The sequence below is a fragment of the Populus euphratica genome, unplaced genomic scaffold (assembly GCF_000495115.2).
Source record: "Populus euphratica unplaced genomic scaffold, PopEup_1.0 scaffold32.1, whole genome shotgun sequence".
NCBI lineage: Eukaryota > Viridiplantae > Streptophyta > Magnoliopsida > Malpighiales > Salicaceae > Populus > Populus euphratica.
In genome coordinates this window covers 1,553,059-1,572,833 of record NW_011499861.1, presented here as the reverse complement: position 1 = coordinate 1,572,833, position 19,775 = coordinate 1,553,059, and the positions used below count along the sequence as shown (strand labels likewise).

General features: G+C 28.7%; 1 protein-coding gene, 1 long non-coding RNA gene and 1 pseudogene across 3 annotated transcripts in view; 2 read left to right on the top strand and 1 right to left on the bottom strand.

Moving 5' to 3' along the window:
- LOC105124849 (E3 ubiquitin-protein ligase RHA1B-like) overlaps window positions 1-10,020 on the bottom strand; it is a 14,904-nt gene extending 4,884 nt beyond the window's left edge. The window contains exon 1 of one of the 2 annotated variants that reach the window (XM_011024994.1): window positions 9,283-10,020. In XM_011024994.1, the coding sequence (XP_011023296.1) occupies window positions 9,331-9,828 (498 nt within the window). In that variant the 5' untranslated portion in view covers window positions 9,829-10,020 and the 3' untranslated portion in view covers window positions 9,283-9,330. The remainder of the gene's footprint in view (window positions 1-9,282) is intronic. The other variant, XM_011024995.1, reaches the window with a different exon arrangement.
- Window positions 3,316-6,738, top strand: LOC105124940 (uncharacterized; annotated as a pseudogene).
- Window positions 8,909-9,302, top strand: LOC105124848 (uncharacterized). Its single transcript, XR_842131.1, has 2 exons — window positions 8,909-8,956; window positions 9,166-9,302. It is a non-coding gene; the product is annotated as an uncharacterized LOC105124848 (long non-coding RNA).
- Window positions 10,021-19,775: the final 9,755 nt, after the last annotated feature.

Genomic DNA, 19,775 nt, shown 5'->3' with positions numbered 1-19,775 from the left:
AGGCTGCTCTGCTGCCTTTTCTTCTCTTTTTCTCTCTTGATTTTCTTCTCCTCTCTTCTCTTTTCAAATCTATTGCTACGGTATCCAAACCACACTAATATTAACACTAAGAGACAGCCATCACATGACATTTAATGTGATGGTCCCACCATCACATGGTGTGGGACCATACACAACAATAATATTATAATAACTTTGATTATTAAACTAAAACTAACTTAATGGTTTAACCTGAGACCTAGATTGATTCGAGTTTAAAAAATAGAGAAATAATTGATTTGAATTGACTCGGCCGTAAAACCTAAGTTCATCCCAAATAAAACATGAATAAAAAATCTATTCATATAAAAAAAATAAAAACAATTGTTTTAATTATTTTAAAAAAAATTTAGTTAATCAGATTGACTCTCGTGGCCCCTGACATTAATTTTATTTTTGATAATTTTCAAATTAAATTTTAAAATTATAATAATTATTATTTTTATTTACATTCTATTTCAAACCATGTACTCTTCTTTAAAGTTTAATCAGCAAAAAATTATTGTTAACATAAGAGGAAAAAAACCTTTTATTCCCGACATATTCGAGGCATTTTTAAACCTTTTTTTTAAAAAAACCATTAGGAGTGCGGACCAGTTCTTTTAGCCTAGACGAGTAAGATTAGATTTATGTTTTCAAGGAAGTGACAAAGGTCAATCAGTCCCGCCATTCCAGATTCAAGCCAAAAAACCTATCTAGTCTCCGATCTGGAGAAGGAATGCTAGCGCGCGAGCTCTTACTCTATACTGGACCAGTTCTTTTAGCCTAGACGAGTAAGATTAGATTTTATTTTTGATAATATCAATAATTACTTTATGAATAACCATTTAAAATTTTGAATTATTTATTCTTTTGTTTTTTATTTCGTTGTATAAAAATAATCAAGACATTATCTTGTGTTTTTTTTAATTTATCTATTGTGATAAGTTTTAATATAAATAACTAAATTTCTAATAAAAAAGTATTGTTCATCTAAATAATAAAAAAGAAAAAGAAAAAAAAGAGTTATGTCTAAGAAAATATATATATTTAAAATTTAAATCATTTATATTTTTATAAATATCTTATTTAATTTTTTAAAGTTTTTTTGAAAAAATAATCATGTTATTAATATAAAAAAAATAGTCATGATCATGACAAATAAAAAAACATATTTTGTGTTTTTTTTTTAAATTTACCTATTATGATAAGTTTTTATATAAATAACTATATTTATAATAAAAAACAGTGTTAATCGAAATAATAATAACAATAAAATGAATAAAAAAAGAGTTATGTCTAAAAAATATATTCTTAAAAATTTAAATCATTTATATTTTTATGAATATCTATTTTAATTGTTTTAAGTTTGTATTGAAAAAAAATCATGTTATTAATAAAAACAATAGTCATGATTATGACAAATGAAAAAAAAAACATAAGGAAGACAAACTTCTAACTAAACAAATATATTTTTTACTCTAGAATTTATATTATTAATTTTTTTAAATATTTATTTTAATAACTGTAGAATTAAATAAAATGAGTCTTGAAAATGTTGCACGACATCACGCAGGTTAAAAAAAAAAAGGTACTGTATATGGTACCATATATGCATGTCACTATGTCCTTGAGATTCAACAGCGGTTAAGGTTCTTATATTATAATATCTGTGTTATAGATTTATATCAGCTTGCATCGCGCGCGCGCGCAGAGACAAGTGTATTAGTTAATTAATATTTTTAAAATATTTTTTATTTAGAAATATATTAAAATAATTTTTTATTTAAAAAATTATTTTTAATATAAACACTTGAAAATAATTTAAAAACATAAAAAATATTTTTAAAAAATAATTAAATTTTGTTAAAATTTCAGTGCAAATATAATACCAACAAACATTCACCTAAATTGTTTCATTACAGCAACAACAATCGATTATTTAAATAAAAATCTAAATTTTGATAAATAATTTTTTAAAATTTTTATTTGATTAACATGGATATTTAAATTTATTTATGTGCATATCTAACAAATAATCTTAATTTAAAAAGCAAAATACTAAGTTTAAACTTTATAAGTCTAATTAGTCATATTTGATGAATTTGATCAAATATCTATTTATTTAAGTTATATTTTTTTTTCCTTTGCTTGATTTTTTTTCCTTATTAAAAATGGAGGCAAAGTAAAACTTAGAAGGCATAACCTATCCAAAGGATAACATAGAGTAAGGTTAAGTCAATAGATTAGATTCAACTCAAAGGTTCTATAAACTAATTATGGAAGTAAAATAAAGTTCCTTATTCCTAGGTAGCTGAAATTAATTGCATTAAATACTTAATAAATTGTAATATAATGTAAACCCCTGTGATATAAATCACGTAAACCCTAACAAAAATAATATTAAAAGAAAGTTTTTTGTAAATTGTAGTAAAAATTCTCATAATATTTGTGTAAAACTTTGGATGAAATAAATAATATATCTGTAAATAAAAAATGCTGACCATAGGAGATTTAACTAGAATAGAATAACGTACGGGGTATTAAATGAGTTATATTATTGTAAATAAAAGAAAGTTTTTTCTCTCCTTTTTTATAGCTGAGGTTGATGGATTGGGAGAGAAGAGTGAGCTCGGAAATTTCTTCAGTTCTTCTCCTTTTTTTATTTTATTTTCTTCAAAAATCTGTTGTCACAGAGATTAGTTAGAGAGATTCTCACCTAGAAACCAAACCCTAATTAATAAGTTTAGTGAGAAATCAGAGAGAGAAAACCATAAATTGAAGAGGAAGAAGGAATTCTTAGGATTAATTGCAAAAGGTGCGTTTAAATTGGGTAAATTGATTGCGGTAAGGCATTATTTTTCAATTGAATTTACATTTTTACATGTTTTGGGTGGGGAAATTGAAAAATCTCCAATTCTAAGAATACAAAGAAATGTCTATACATTGTATAGAATTATATGAAATGTTCAAAGAAATTATATTTATTGTATACAATTAAATTGCAATTGAATTTATGGAATTTATGCTTTAATTTGGTGCGGGAAATTGACTTCATAAAAATTATACCTTTAATATCGTAAGAAAAAAAGAAATATCATGAGAAATTATATCCTTTGGGGTGGAGAAAAACGACATCACATAAATGATATTTTAATTTGGGAAATTAATAACATTTATAAAGTATATGCTCTAGGGGCAAAAAAAAATCATAAAAAAGGCAGCCTTGTTGTTAAGGATTAAAAGACATTAACTTGTCACCCCCGCGGTATATGCAAGTAAGGTTCTAGCCCAGCGATGGGAAGGGCTTGTGCCCTTCCTCCGTACCTGGGTTCGAGTTTTACCGTGTACGCCTGTCACCCCCGCAGTGCCTTACCTGTTTACTAGGCTTGTAGGAAGTTCAGTGAGCCGTGGGGATTAGTCGTGGTGCGCGTAAGCTGGCCCGGATACCCCACGTAAATAAAAAAAAACAAAAAAAAGACATTAACTTGAGCTACTCGTGCGATTGAGAATAAGATATGCGATGATAAATTGTTAATGAGATCGTATAAAACGAAAGAAGATAAAGAAGAAAATATAGAACAAAATGGAAAATTTTTAATTTTATGTGATTTCATCTGTCTCCATGCATGGTCAATAAAATTTATGCCATCGATAATTATTTTTTATAATAAAAATTTGTTGATATAGACCGATAAAATTAGAAATAAAATTATATTTTTTAATAAAATTATTAATAAAAATATTTTATCAATAATTTCATTAGTTTTTATCGATTTTCTAGTAAAGAGACCTGTAATGGAACTAGAGGGGAGTAAAGCATGTATATATGTGTATAATATAATTTTATATTTATTTATTGACTACATTATTATGTTTTTAGATCCATTTCATCCATCATCACATGATTTTTCATTTGAAAGTTTATATAGTTTTATTTATGTAAAATTTTTGAATATGCAAGTGTTTTGTAAATAAATTTTATGTATGTGAAAATGATTAAATTTAAATCTGTTGAGATGTATTATTAATTATCTTGTTTTAGTTTATATTGTGCACATATCCATTTCCTCCAATATACACGCATATCTCCATATAAAATATGATACACAGGGCAGGATATTGGTAACAATTGTTGGAGCGGTATGGTATGCTTCAGGCCACCTAGTTGTTATATATTGTGATAACCGTGGATGGCAAGCCAGAGGCTGCTTTTATGTGAAAATGGATCATTGTTGTGTTTACATGTATTTTTCTAATGCATGATAAAATTTCGAGTAGTGCTCCTCTGCAGAGAAAATTGTGCTAAAATTTAATTAAATAAAGTAAATTCATTAATTTAAACAGAAAATCCCTTACATATTGATACTAGTGTATAATATATTCAAGTGATACAAGCTAGAAAAGAAAATTGTCCCGATTTTTTCTTACATATTATTTTGGTTACTTCTCTCATTTTTTTAATGCATTGTTGCTCTGATACTACTGCATTTGGATCCCAATATTTCTTTTTAATCTGTCTGAAAGAATTTATGATTGTGGGGTAACTAAATGGTTTTTTTTTTAATGAGTTTGTTTTCCATATTTTCTATAATTAGGAATATGATATTTAGCATTTTTGTTTATAAATTTATAATGATTCAAGTTCTAGTTCTTGATAAGGTTTTGTTGGGTATCGTAGTAGTATGGTGGTTAAAATTTATTTTATTTTTTTATTTTTTAAAATTTATTTTTTATTTTTTGATGATGATTTTAATGTACTAATATTAAAAATAATTTTTAAATAATAAAAAAATATTTTTTTAATGTTTTTTCAAACTAAAATCAGAAGTTATCATATACACCGACATAAACTGTTTAGGAAACACAGGCTACAACTTAATATCCAAAGACTTTAATTGTTTGCTACTAAAATCAAGCAGACACTCAAGGCATTATTGTTTGCATGCATGTTATAAGATTGGGAGCGCGATCAAAGGATGTTTTCAAATGGATATGGTTACAAGTCTATTTTATTTTGTTATTTAATTTTTGAGCTAGTGGGATTTGGTGTTTATGAAGCTTTCAACTCCAAGAAACTGAGCATCTGATATGAACAGAAAATCTTTCCTCACTTGAGAAAATAAACTTCTTTATTGTATAAGAACACTCACCGGAAAAACCCCACTTTTCCACTAAGGAAACTAAACTTGAATTGTCACCGACTCACGCTTACTCTTAAGGTACAATGTGATCGCCACTGTTGCTTTTGCTGCATTTTAAAATTTTGAATTATGTGAAGGAAGTAAGCATATTTATCAGATCAAAAATCCTTTTGTTTTATTTTTTATAGGGGACCATGTGTCTCATACATGCTGCGCAAAGGAGCTCTTTACAACGACATGCCAAGGTAATTGCCGTTGCTTTCTCCTTGGGTTTCTACTCAGACAAGGAATGAAAGTGAGAACTAGCATAATTTTCACATCTGCTCTCCTGTAGGTATGCCTGCTGTGCTGGCAATCTTCCAAGTAGTGGGGAGTGTGGAGAAAGTCAATGCCCTGAACTTTGCCTTTGCACCGAGGTTTGACATTAATCTCTTCTTTTTTCATCTTAACATGGTGTTTTCCCTGTATTCTTTTCAACGACCAGATGGACAGGCATAGAATCTCTTGTTTGGACTTCATGCATTATCAGAGTTTTTAACATGCTTTGGACATTCAGTATCTTTAATTGTTAATTTCTCTTCCTGATTCCTATTTTCTTCAGGTGGTCTGCTGCTTTTGTAATTCAGTTTCCTCAACTCGCTTCCTATTGCAAGATGAGTTCATTATACAAACCACACAGTGTGACACCTGCATTATTGTACTGTCTATCTCTCTCTCTCAAGGATAATGTTTTGGCATGCGTAGATCTTGCATTTTTTAGACAGTGATCCCAACTATGCCATACTTTTGTAGGGATTTATGCTCTGCCTGCAGCAATAGGCATGTATATGTTCGTTAGTTGCTTGCGTAACTGGAAATGATGAAATTGGAGACATTGCTCAGTTGTTGAGCTGTTTGTCTGATTTGGTTAATTGCACGTAAGGAATTAGTGCACTTATTCCAGCAGTTGAGACTTGAGAGCGATTAAAACCTTGAACTAATACTTTTCTGTGGCAGGGTTTGCGCATGTATTCAGGTATGCTATAAATGAAACTTCAAGTGCATGCGCAAAGGATTAGCAAATTACTGCTTCTTGGGTCTGCTTTAGATCGTCTGGGATTGTTGAAATAATTTATTTGTATAATCTATAAGCTTCTCTTCTATAAAAAGCGGGATTCAAAAAGTTACACATTACAAAAATCTCGATGTTCAAATTTTTCAGCCAGTTGCTTGTAATGGATCTAAATTGACGAATCTTACTCATCTAATTCCTTGGTGGGTTAAAAGAATCATTTTACAATCATGATGTTCTGCACATTCCTGGTTAATAATGCAGAGCCAGAGTAAGATTGAAATGGATAAGAGAGATGGTAATTTTGGGCCACAGCCTGCTATGGCTGTACCTCCAGCGCGGCAGATGTCACGTATTGATCAGCCAATTCCTCCACATGCCGGCTATGCACCTCAACAAACATATGGGCAGCCTTATGGCTATCCTCCAGCCCCACAAGCTCCAGGTTACCCTCCTCCTGTTGGATACCCCGCTTCTGCCTATCCACAACCTCATGCATATCCTCCACCTGGCTATTCAAGATGATCCGGTTGATCTTGTTGAAATGCAATCGCATGCCAGTGAAAATTGAATGTTCTTTCCAATCTCCCGTGATTATGAGCCTTCCAGTTTCTTTTATGCTCATTATACAGATACGACTTATTGGTTCAGTCTGTCTCTGGGATTGTCCACTATCATATAACTTCATGAGCATTTTGCCTGAGGATATATTGCTAGAGAAGTTTAGTCGTGAACTTCAAATACCTTTATTGATACTGTTCATACTTGTTCAGTGTTGGTTAAAAAAAGTTGCTTGTTCGGTGTTGAATTTAGAGTAAGAAAGAAGGATCTGGACTCTTCTAGTTGAATTTACTAGTCGCAAAAGCTTTTACATTATGCTTTCTGTTATTTAATTCATGAGGGCTAGAACTTCAATGAATGCTTATATCACTACACTACATCAATTTCAATTCATTGCGTATTTAGGTTTATGCTAGGCCTTGCTTCCTTAAGTTGTTTTTTGTTTTTTTTAATGAAGACAAGAAAATAGAGATAGGTAGAGTCTCCGTACAAAGTCTTATCAATTATACTTGGCATTCGCACTGTATCAATGTCCTGTGCGTTGGAACCCACTGAACACGGAGGGCCAGTTTGAAGGGTGCTCGAAATGCAGTTATGGTACTATCATTTTCGTCACCATTCATTCTGATATGCTGTGAGTCATTGTTAGCGAGAGCTTCTGGAATTTCGGAATGGTGATCTTATAGAACATCTTTCTTAGCAAAACACCAGCAGCAGCTGCTTTTGCTGAAACATGAAACCAGCACTGTTCACTGCATATTTAAACGCCAAAGTAGCTTGAGCGTGAATAATTGGAGACATCGAAGAAGTCTGATCTGCGATCATGGTCGCATCTGTGCTGCTACTGCTTTCACCTTGGAGAGACTCCCAATTCCTAACTATTTTCCCAAGTCCTAATTATTTTCCTTTCTATACCCATGAAATATAATTTACCATGAATATTGACCCGAACCGAGTAGGTAGATTTGAGACCTTTCAGTTTACGCAAGCTCTGTTTGCTGGCACAGCAACAGAGCCCCGAGCCTGAGATAGAGATGGCTCGAGCACAGAATCCAATTTCATTATCATCACCAGACAAAAATATCAGCGCAGCCCCACCAGCTTCCTTGCAGCCGGCCCCTTTCTATATGTTACACATGCAGGCACCAACACCCAAAAGTTCATGGCCATTTTTAACCAAATTATCAATTCCATTTCCATAAATATTTCATTTTTTTAATTAGAACGAAATATTTTGATTTCAAAATGTTTTAGCATGCTATTTCAAGGTTATATTATATTATATTATATAATTTAACAAATATAATTCAAATGTAATATAAATTAATTATAAATTATACAATACAACCATGATATCGAACAAATATAATTTGAAATTTAAAAAAAAATTAAATATTTAAAATTAAATAAAATTTTAACTTAAAGTAATTCAATTTAAATAAAATATTAAAATGTTTTAACATAAAAATCATAAACCAAATATAATCTTTATTATTAAAATAAAAATAAAAATCTTGATTTTGTGATAATATTTAAAAAAAATTACCAGTTAAACATTCTAATAGTTCATTATTTTCATCAATCTCATTCTCATCATCAAAACATATCTTTTTATTTTTTAAAGTTAAAATAAATAAAAATATTTTAATAATCTCCTAATTTATATCCTTTTCATAAAAAAAATTATATTTTTTATAAATCTATTCATTTAATTGATCAATTTAATAAATTAATATTATATAAACTAATAAAATCTAAAACATCTCTTATTATATTTAAAATCTTAAAAAATATAAACATAAAAAAAAATATAAACTATACATATTAATAATAAATCTAATTTTAAAAAATTAATATTATTATTAAAAAAACAGTAATAATTATTTTTAATATTATTGTTATTAAAAATAAAAAAAATATAATTTATATTTAGATGGTTTAATTAATCAAATTTAATTTAATTTAATTCAAAAGTTTTTAAAGCTTAGAACAAAATATATAAAATAAAATTGATAAAATATATAAAATTAAATCAAAACATTCAACCAAAATTTATCCAAAAAAAAATATGAAATGAACTGAGATTTAAAATAAAACAAAAACTATATAAAACAAAACAAAATTCACAATTTTGTTTTTAACATATAAGCTTAAGAGGACAAAATTTGATGGATCCAGATCAATTTTTTTTTTTTTTGATTTACCTGGAATGTCCGGGCCAATTTGCGCGCAGCACGACTAATCCCTACGGCCCATTAAATATCCTGTAAACGTAGTAGGCATGTAAGGCACCGCGGGAATGACAAGCGTGCACACTAGGGCTCAAATCCAGGTACAGTGGAAGGAGACAAGCCCCTTCCATCGCTAGGCCAAGCCCTAGTTTAGGGCTACATCAATTCTTAATCATACGAATTAAGGCTAATGTACCAGAAATTCATAGTAAGTAAAGAAAAAAAATCTTATATTTGGCTGAATTGCCAAATTTCCACGTATATGTACAATTGATACAACCACCAAAAAAAAAAAAAAAGCTCCATGGAAAACTGATAGTGAACTCTACTCACAGTAAAAATCACTAACATCATTACTTGCAGCCCATAACCGTTGATTAAACTCTTCCTGCATCTCATCAGGCACAAACGAGTTCCTGCAAAGTGGACACGTTTTCCTATCATGATCCATCCAACGGTCCAAACAAGCCCTGTGAAAAATGTGCTTACAATTCTTCAACCACCTGATCTCATCCTCTCCCACAAACTCATACAACCAAACAGCACAACGCCCCGCCAAGTCACAACAACCACCATCCCCGGTAACCAAATCCTCGAACTTGATGACAGGCAAGATTTCCCGGATAAAGGCAGCTGATAGAGGCGGGTAGCAGGACATTCGGATCGGGTTGTCGGGCCAAATATTGTCTGTTTCAAGAAAACCTGACAACCCCAGATAGTTGAAAAGACACAAAATGAGGTTTCTGATAAAACCCAGAAAGGAAAGTGTGTGTACAAACAACTTTGGTAAGAAAACCTCTGAATACCCAACTGGAAACCCCATCAGCGGAAAAAGGAGAGAGAGAGAGAGAGAGAGAGGGATAACAAAGAAAAAGGATTGTTTCTTTTCTGAGAGATAGCGAGAGAAAGCTGGGCCTTCAAGAATTTATAGAGTTTCTTTGAGAGAGAAGCAAAGAGAGAAGGGAAGCTTCCACTTCAGCGGCTTCAGTTTTGGGACGTAAGAAGTGCCTCTATCACTTTTATACAGAACATGGAGTGTGCAGTGAGAAAGGTGTAAAATTACGAGCTGTGATGCTCGGTGTTTCTAATATGACCCATAGAAAAGGAGATGAGTGGGCTCTTTTGGTGGGTCCCAGCACTTGAATTGGATTCCATTGGTCTGTGATAATGGTGATTAGCGGTAGCTTGGCGATTTAAATTTGGTGGAAGGCTGCGTAAAAGTTAAAACCGTAAGTGATTAGAAAATAGCCACCGGTGTTATCAGACAGAACGCGGACATTTAGCACTCGTGCCACGTGCTGTTATTTGGGAAGGAGAGAGGAAACGATGCTGCTGGCCTGCACAGTCAGCAGCCATCTCTGTCTCCTTCGCAATTTGCTCTTTTTGATTATTATAATTAATTTGGAGCTGCGAGGGGGTAAGATTAAGAAAAGGAATTTGAAAATTTCTAAAACAAGTTGAGAGAATTAATTAATTTTAACGGAGATGGAATGAACGCTAACGGAATTGTTATAAATAAAAATTCTCAAAAATTAGGGATGTACAGGACATACAAATATTTAATTTGTATTATGCAATTCTCAATCACTATTACACCTTTTTATATATAAAAAACTAAAAATATATAATAATACTAGATAAAAAAATTATTATCTATAGATAGAAAAAAATAGAAAAACATAATAATATTGAATAGAAAAAAATAAAATTAGTTAGAAAAATATTTACTTTCTTATAAAAGTTTATACATCAATCTCTTTCAATTGAAAGGAATTTGACATCAAATTTAGATTTTAGTCAATAATTTTCTATTACAAACATCATTTTATAGGTAAATCATTCTATTATATACCTCTAAAACCTTTGTCTAAATCATTCAATCGTGAATCTCTAATACAATTTTATATAGATCACTCTATCATGGATCTCTAGATAGTACTACTTTATGTGGGCTGTCTCAATGGAGGTTCCACAATCAGGTTTTTTTATTTGTCCTTAAATTAACCCAAAAATCAACATAAACAAATTAGAAATCAAAAAAATTAAAATAAAAGGTAATAAAAGTCATGAGAAAATTATAAAAATAAAATTGAAATAAAATTATTAAGCATATTATTTCATTTCCTAAACTAAATAGGAGAAAATAAAAATAATTAAGAAAGACTATTTTTTCTAAAAATCCACTGTGTCAGTTTTTATAAGTTGAAAAAACTCTTCCTTGAATTCGGATTGTTATTGCCTCTATATTATGGATGTACAATCTAAGCTCTTCAACCTTTTTTTTTTTTTTACTTTGAGTTTATAATAATTTTAGACATTGACTTCAATCTCTTCATCTTAAATTTGCATAAAACCCACAATTAATAAATTATTTCTCTTTCACTGGTTTTCAAAGTGATAAACTGCAAACCTCAAACCTACTTTATCAATACATGTTATATCCGCATAACTATTAAACACGTCTATATTTGTTATAACAATAAATTTTTAATCAAAATGACCAACGTATTTTAAATGAATAATCTTGTCTTGTCGAGCACCTTCTATGTTTTCTTTGTACCTAGCATCTAATTTTTCAACGATGACATTATTAACGATATCATCATCATCATTATTACCATTATATATGATATCTTTAACAACATAATCATCATTAAAATAAACATTATAAATTGATCGATCTTACAAGTTCATATATATCTCGTCACAAACAGGAACACAAAAATCTTCAAGATACCTATCTCGATTAAGAAATTACATAATATGCTTACAACAATTTCTCAAAAACAGAAATGAATCCATGATCACTCTCCTTGTGTTCCTCTAATTCTATTTTCTTCATCTCTATTAATGGACAACTGGACAATTCTTTAACTTGCATCTATAACTTTCTCATGACGGATAAAAAGATCTAATATAACCTATGTTATTTTTAAAATAGATAAAAAAACCATATATAAACAAAAAAGAAGAAGAAACTCGATCTCCAAATAAATCAAATGATAAAAGATAAAAATAAAAAAAAGATGAGTTAAAAAAACAAAATTTTCCCTGATGTTATGCTTCGGGTCGGATATTTTTTCCTGTCCATGAGAAAATATTAAAATAAATGAAGGTGATGATACATTGGACACTATATTTTTTAAAATAAATATTAAGTAATTAATTTATTTTAATTAAAAAATATTTTAAAAAAACTAAATCCAACAAAGAATGAAATATAAAAAGACTAGGGATCCTTTTAAAATCAATGAAAAACCCTATATATATATAAAAAAAAATCATAGAGTTCAATATCCAATTAAATTAAATATTAAATGATGAAATTAAAAAAATATAATTTTTTTTTAAAAAAAGAAAAAACAATAACAAATAAACTCGGGTGAATTTCCTAAATCTGGGTTAATTCCTTAAATTTGAAAAGACAAAGAAAACAAATTTGATGACAAGGAATTTCTTGAGAGGTGGAGAGTGTTCTGATTCTGTAAATGATAGTCTAGATTTTGTTTTCAAAATCAATGTAGAGTGAGGGGATTTGCGTGACAACCCGTTAAATCCTAAACCATAGATCAATTAAGAAGCTTAATGTAATGTTGAAATATGAAATAAAAAAAATCAATTTAAAAAATTTATCATTGTTAAAAAGTAGCAACCAAACAAATAAGAGTAAAATTTAATATGTAAATATAATCAAGAATGATGAAATTGTAAAATAAAAAATCAATTATAAAAACCATCCCAAATAAAATAAATAGCAGTAAAAAGAATAATAACTAAATTTAAAATAAAAAAATTTGATAAATGATAAAATAAAAAAAATTATTTTTATAAACTAATTCAAATAAAAAATAATAATTAAAATAGTATGGATAAAATCCTAAATAAAAACAAATTAAAATGTTACTGTGAAATATTGCAAGGATAGACATAAAAACCAAAAACAAAATAGAAGAAAAAAACGAGTCACTAGCTGCCAAACTATTGAAAATTAAGCCATATTATCCGCCTGATAAGATAGCCCTTGCTGTTGCTAATAAAAAAACACTGAGGAATCTAATTTTTACTCAATATACACTACATACACCGTCCAAAGATAACGAATGACTCCCTTGTTGGTGTATTCTACAAATATGCCAATAACTTTATCATTTTTTATTATTTATTTATTAAACAAATTATGAAATTACTTTTGAGAACACGTGATAATTGCAAAAAAGCCAATGTGAAATCATCAATATTCCTTTAAAGTCAATCCTATGATTTTTTTCATTCCAATGGCAATAAAATAGTTGCATTGTGCGTGCCAAAAGAAAATATCCAAAAAGCCCCTAGACTAAAATTATTATTATTATTATTATTTTGTGTAAAAAAATATAAAAACTTGAGATACCCTCGTATAATTATAGAATAACAAATTAATCTTGAGAAAATATTATCCGTAAAAAACAACTTTAAATATTTTTTAAAATAGTAAAATTATCAAATCCCATGATAATTAAATGCATCATAAACTCAGAATCCAGAATGGAACCAGCCTCTATGTCATGACCCATGTTCTATGTTGCTTGACGGTGGACGGAACAAGGAAAGAAATTGGTCTGCCTATTCACATTTTTTTTTAGTGTTCTTAACACCCTTTTAAATCTCTTTTTCTAAAGTTAACCATTTTCTAATAAATAAAAAAATAGAGAAAACAAAACGGCGGCACTGTTGAAAGAAAGTGCCAAGCCTAACTGATAGCAATCACGAGCAAATTGAAATCAAAGCCGTCAATTATGATCATGTTGTTATTTTATTTTCTTTTAATTAAAACAATATGTTTTAATTGCCAAGATTTTAACGTATTGTTTCAGAAGTTAACTGAATTATCTTCACAAATTTAAAAATAACTAGAATAATCAATAAAAATATAGTTTAATTAAAAAAATTTAATAATACCTATTTTTTTAAATATTAAAGGACAATATATTAAATTAGATGAATCTAAATCATGAAATCATTTAACAACCTAAATTTACTCAAATTAACTGGTAAAATTCATGATTATACTGATACTGAGATGATTTAAAATAGATGATGTGGGGGCAAACCCCTTCAAAAGTCTATGCATGACAAGGGAGCAAGGCAAGAAGAATCTTGGGTCCATGAAAACTCGGGAGTGGTGGGTCACTGGGATCAAAGGGGAAAGAGGGAGGACAATTATCGTCGGTGGTGCGAACCCTGGCCTACCACCAAACCCTCATAGCTGGAGCAGGAGACCATCTTCTAGCTCGAGGTTTTTTTTTTTTTTTTTTTTTTTAACATTCAGCTGATGAATGGGAGCACCATGAACTCACACTTGCAATTGCCAAGGCTATAACCTGTGCCTGGCTAGGACAAGACACTCGTGTCCCAAATGCTTCGATATCATTGTCAATGTATTTTAACTATTGTTTTACGGACGGTAGTTAAAAAGTCATAAAACTTGAAGGGAATACCAAAATCTACAGGTAATTAAACAAAGCATTCAAACTTCGTATGGGTGCATATAAATTTTGATGGAATGGAAAAATGTTTATGTAGTTAACTAATACAACTAACGTATTTGGGAGACTAGTGCTTCACTGATCATAAAACAGTAAATCACCTCTTTTTCTTTCATGATTTCATCTTTAATATTAATTTTTGTTAGTGGTTATTTTTTTAATTTTATATTTTAACATCTAATTATTTTTTAATTGGTTTTCATAATGTTTATTTTTTATTAATTTATTACGATCTCAAATAAACATGCTGATATTTTGGTTTATGCTCGATTTTATTATTATATAATTAAGTAAAATATAATTTTAAAAGAAATAAAGTTATTAAAATCCAATGAAGTCCATAACCTAGACGAGTTTGATAAGTTAAATTGCAAAGTCAGAAACAATTTAATATATTATCGTCTTAATATTAATTTTTTTTTTTTTGAAATCTTTCTCAAAACCAAACCATACTTTTTAATGGTCATGTGATGTCTTTACAACATTCAAGTCGACTAGGTCATGTATAGATAACTTCTATACTATTTAATTTTAAAATAAGGCCAGACAATAAGTTGAATTGAGGGGTTTTATGGATGGCTCGAGTCATAAATTTATCAGATTAAATCGTAAAATCAAGAAAAATTCAGTATTTTATTATCCCAATATTAAAAAAATACTTTCTTAAAATATTTTTTAAAACCAAATCATGTTTTTTTTATGTTTTTTCACCTGTCAAGTTGACATAGCTATGTCAAAATAATTTTTATATTGTTTAATTTGAATATCATATTAGATAAGGAGTTGAGTTAATAAGTTTTAATAGTAATTTATTAAATTAAATTTAATAATAATATCAAATAATCTCATCTATTATAATTTTTTATTTAAAATCTTTTTGATCCATACCACAACATAACATGTAAATATAATTTAGTTGTGTATAGTATCCAAGTAAATAGTTCGTATTCATATAAAACACTGTAGTAGTCATCCAAATAATCACAAAAAGTATGGAGGAGAAAGGACTCCAGAATCTAGTTCTTCTTTAGATATTACTAGTTAAGGGCTCGTGTAATGATGCACGCCGAGCCAAATTGTTTTCATTGTAAAGCATCCCTAAAAAAATATAGGCCATTGATCAACCTCAATTAATTTAAATAATACAATTTAAAAATATAATAAAAATAAATAAATAAATAAAATATTAACAACAAAATAAAGGTTAAAAAAATTCTAATTGAATCCATTCATATTAACCTGTCGAATCTGCGATATAATTAAAAGCAAATTAAATAAAATTATAAAGTTCAATTATCAAATAATCCAATATTAAAGGGAAAAATTAGATAAACAAGTTAATTGAAAAAAATCAATAGAAAAAATTGAATCAACTCAAGTTTATTTGTTAACTCCACGTTCATGAATATATGATTAAGATAATCCTAGATAAAAAAATTTAAAAAAAAACATGAATATTAATTTCCAATGAATCAAACATTAAAACATTAAAGACTAAATTTAGTATAAAAATTAAATAAAACAAAAAATCAAGAGGTGAAATTGAAGAAAAAAACAATAATTGATAACCCAAATAAAAAAACTAAATTTGATAACCCTAGATAAAAAAAACTAGAAAAAAAAAGTTAATTAAAAAAATTAATAAAAAAATTAAATCAACTCAGATTAACTTGTTAACTTCATGATCATGAATATAAAATTAACATAATCTAAAATAAAAGAAATTAAAAAATACAAAGATCAATTTTCAATAAATCAAATATTAAAGACTAAATTTGAAATAAAAATGTAATAAAACCAAAAAATAAGGGGTGAAATTGAAGAAAAAAATACAATAAAAAAATAAAGACTAAATTGAAAACAAAAATAAGCATAGGAAAAAAAGAAAAAAGAATGAGGAAAAAAAATCCACTAAATCCCAACCATTGAGTAGCCCTACACACATGTAGTATCGATGAGAAAAGAACATTGAAAACATTGAAATGCTTTCAATGTCATTCTAAAAAATAGTGTCTGGAAATGGTATGATGTAAGATAAGCTAGTAATTTTTTTTAATAATATTTATATTAATCAAAAAACCAAAATGCTCCCTACCAACTTGTTTATTACAAAAATCTCAATATAAAAAGATAAAAATATCCCTAAATATAAGTTTAATATTTTTTGTTTTTAAGTGTAATATAGTCTTTATATTATACTTTTAAAATACAAAAAGATGGAATTGCTCTCATGTAACCTTTTAAAAAATTATATTTTCTAGAAAAATATATTCATTACACTGTACATTTAAAAGATAACAACATTTGTTTACATTAATTTTTCATTTATACACAATTGATTTAAATTATATGTGTTGAATAATAATTTTCAATAAAATCTTAACTCAAATTGCGAGGGATCCCATAATTAAATTTGCTTCAAATATTTTTATTAGTTATATTTTAAACCAATTTTTCCAACCCAAAATCCCAAGATGAAAGAATTTTGAGCAATTCAAATCATCTTCTGTTTTTTTCTCAAGGAAGATTTCCATACGTAAACTCTGCACATTCAGCAATGCGCATGCATAGGGTACAAAACCTGTACTCAAAATCATACCTACCAAAGTCTGATTCGATTTTCTCATGATCTAGTTGGGTGCATGTCATGAATAAAGCTGAAAGTAAAATTCTTTTAAGATGTTTTGGTGTGAAGAATAGCTGGATTTTCCTGTGTGTCTTCGAAATTTACTGACAAGAGACCTCATGCAAAACCAAGATGTCTGATCTCTGTCTCCTATCTACCTGTCTATAGTGCATGAACACCCACAACCCAGAAGCTCAATTATTATGTTTTCTTCTCTGAATCGTGGGCTTCGACTCTGACTCCTGATCGGGTTTTTTTTTTTTTTTTTTTTAAGTAGCCTTTTGGTGTCCTTATGCATTCTTTACTGTGGGTTTGGTATCTGAAGTTGTGTTGATTTTTGTGATTATGATTTTAAAAAATAAATTTAATGATATCCATGCAAACTCAAACTGTAAGTGTATATTAATTAATTAAATATTTTTAAAATTATAATTATAATTATGGTAAAATGTAATTTTAATTAGACCTCACAACACCACTAAACAAATCCCGAGTATCCATTTCACATCTTTCTTTTATCTTTGTGGTGATCTTCTCTTCTTTGGGTTGTTGGCTGTGGCTACTATAGTTGTAAAAATGCTAGGTAATAAGTGATGTTAAATTATTTTTACATCAAAAACCATAACTTCTAATTTTTAGCTTCTGAGCGACTTTTTAAAACGACTTTTATAATTTTATCAAATAATATTTTCCTTGGCTTTTGAAAAAGAACAATTAAAAAAAACTAAAAGTTAATAGTTTCCAGCTGAATTCCATGTACCTTCGGAGTTTTAAGTAGTTAATCCGCATTCTAAACTAATATATTTACAATAATTATTTTATTATAAGTTTTCTTTTTTAATTCAAATCCTATATGAGTTCGAGAAACATACCTTGCTACCAACCAAGTTAACTCTCCACAAGCAATGGATTGGTTCCTTAAGCATGGAATTAAACGACCATGGTTTGATTTTGATGGGGGATTTTTTTTTTTCTGTCACTCTTCCTGCGTTGCTCATGACACTTCGAAATAAAAAACATGATGTTACTTCAAAGCATGCAGCCAAACCTTCTTGTCTTATGTTTGAAATATAATAATAATTATGGTTTGAAGTATTTTTTATTTAAAAATATATTAAAATATTTTTTTTTTATTTTTTTAAAAATTATTTTTTAAAAAACAGGAATTTTACTATATTATCAATAGCCACCTAAAGGCTGTGCTCAATCACAATTATCTTGGTTGTGTGTGCAAATGTCTTGTGCAGTTACGTTTCTTTTTTTTTTTCTTAGTTTTTATTTTTTAAAAAGATTGAACTGGAAAGGACCAAATTGTAGAGAATGGGAATGGAAAACAACTGATAATAAATACTCTTTTGATGTGTAATCTTACATTTTAGGCATTATTATAACATAAACGATCCTGGCTGTATCGAAATCTCTCCTCTCTCTTTGGGTCTTTGATATTTCTACACAGTATGGTATTTTTATTTTTTTTAATAGTTGTTTTTTAAAATATATTTTTTTTATTTTTAAATACATTGAAATATTTTTTTATTTTTTAAAAATTTATTTTTGATATTAACACATTAAAACCATCTAAAAACACTATAAAAAATTAATTTGAACAAAAAAAAAATTAAATTCTTACAAAAACATTTTCAAACAGAAGAAACATTTTTGATATTAACACATCAAAACGTTCTAAAAACAATATAAAAAATTAATTTGAAAAAAAAAATTCTTACAAGAACATTTTCAAACAGAAGAAATAGAGCGTAATTTACCGACTGCAATTTTCATGGCTACGGAACGTGCAGGCTCCTGAGTCGTTGTTTAAGAATTAGCACTGTGATGATGCTCGTATGCACAGAGAGAGTCCCGTTATTCTCAGAGTGCAGAAGAAGCCCGAATCTTATTTTCTGGTGATTTTCTTAATATGATGTAAACTAGTAAACTGAACTGCATTAGACAATTGATTCAAAACTTTGGAAATGATCCCATACTATAACCTTTCTGCCTGTTCTTTCTATTAGATTAAAAAATGCCTGCTGTCGTCTTGTTTATATATGAAATCAATGGACCTAACATCGTTTCTCAGGCCGGAGGTGGGGAAAAATTAACCAAGCTGCATTGCATCCAGGGGCTGGATCATAAGTGAACAGAAGACTGATGGATTCAGTGTGCTAGAGGTGGCTCGGAATGAGCAAGCCAGCGGTCAGAGACAACTTGGTGGAATAGATCTACTGAAGTGTGGAATAGGCCCAAGGGTTAGCAATTTATCTTAGCGGCGGAATAGATCTTCCTCGTAGGCCCATGGGTGAGCAAATCGAATGAAAGAGTAACTGGATAAGGTCCAGCGTAGATTTTTTTTTCTTCCAGAAATCACATTTAGAGGCCTGGGCTTTTGATAATCGAAGTTCCAAGTCATTCATGAGAATTTTCATATAGCTTAAGCGTAATTAGTAATATTTTATTAGTTAGGACTCGAACTTATTTATTAACAACTCAAGTTATTAAAGCATGGCCATGTCAGCAACCTGAAACACGCGAAGAAAAAACCTTGATTAAGTCCTTTTCGTAATTAGGGTTGTTTTTTAAAAGTATTTTTTAAAAATTTAATTTTTTATTATTTTAAAT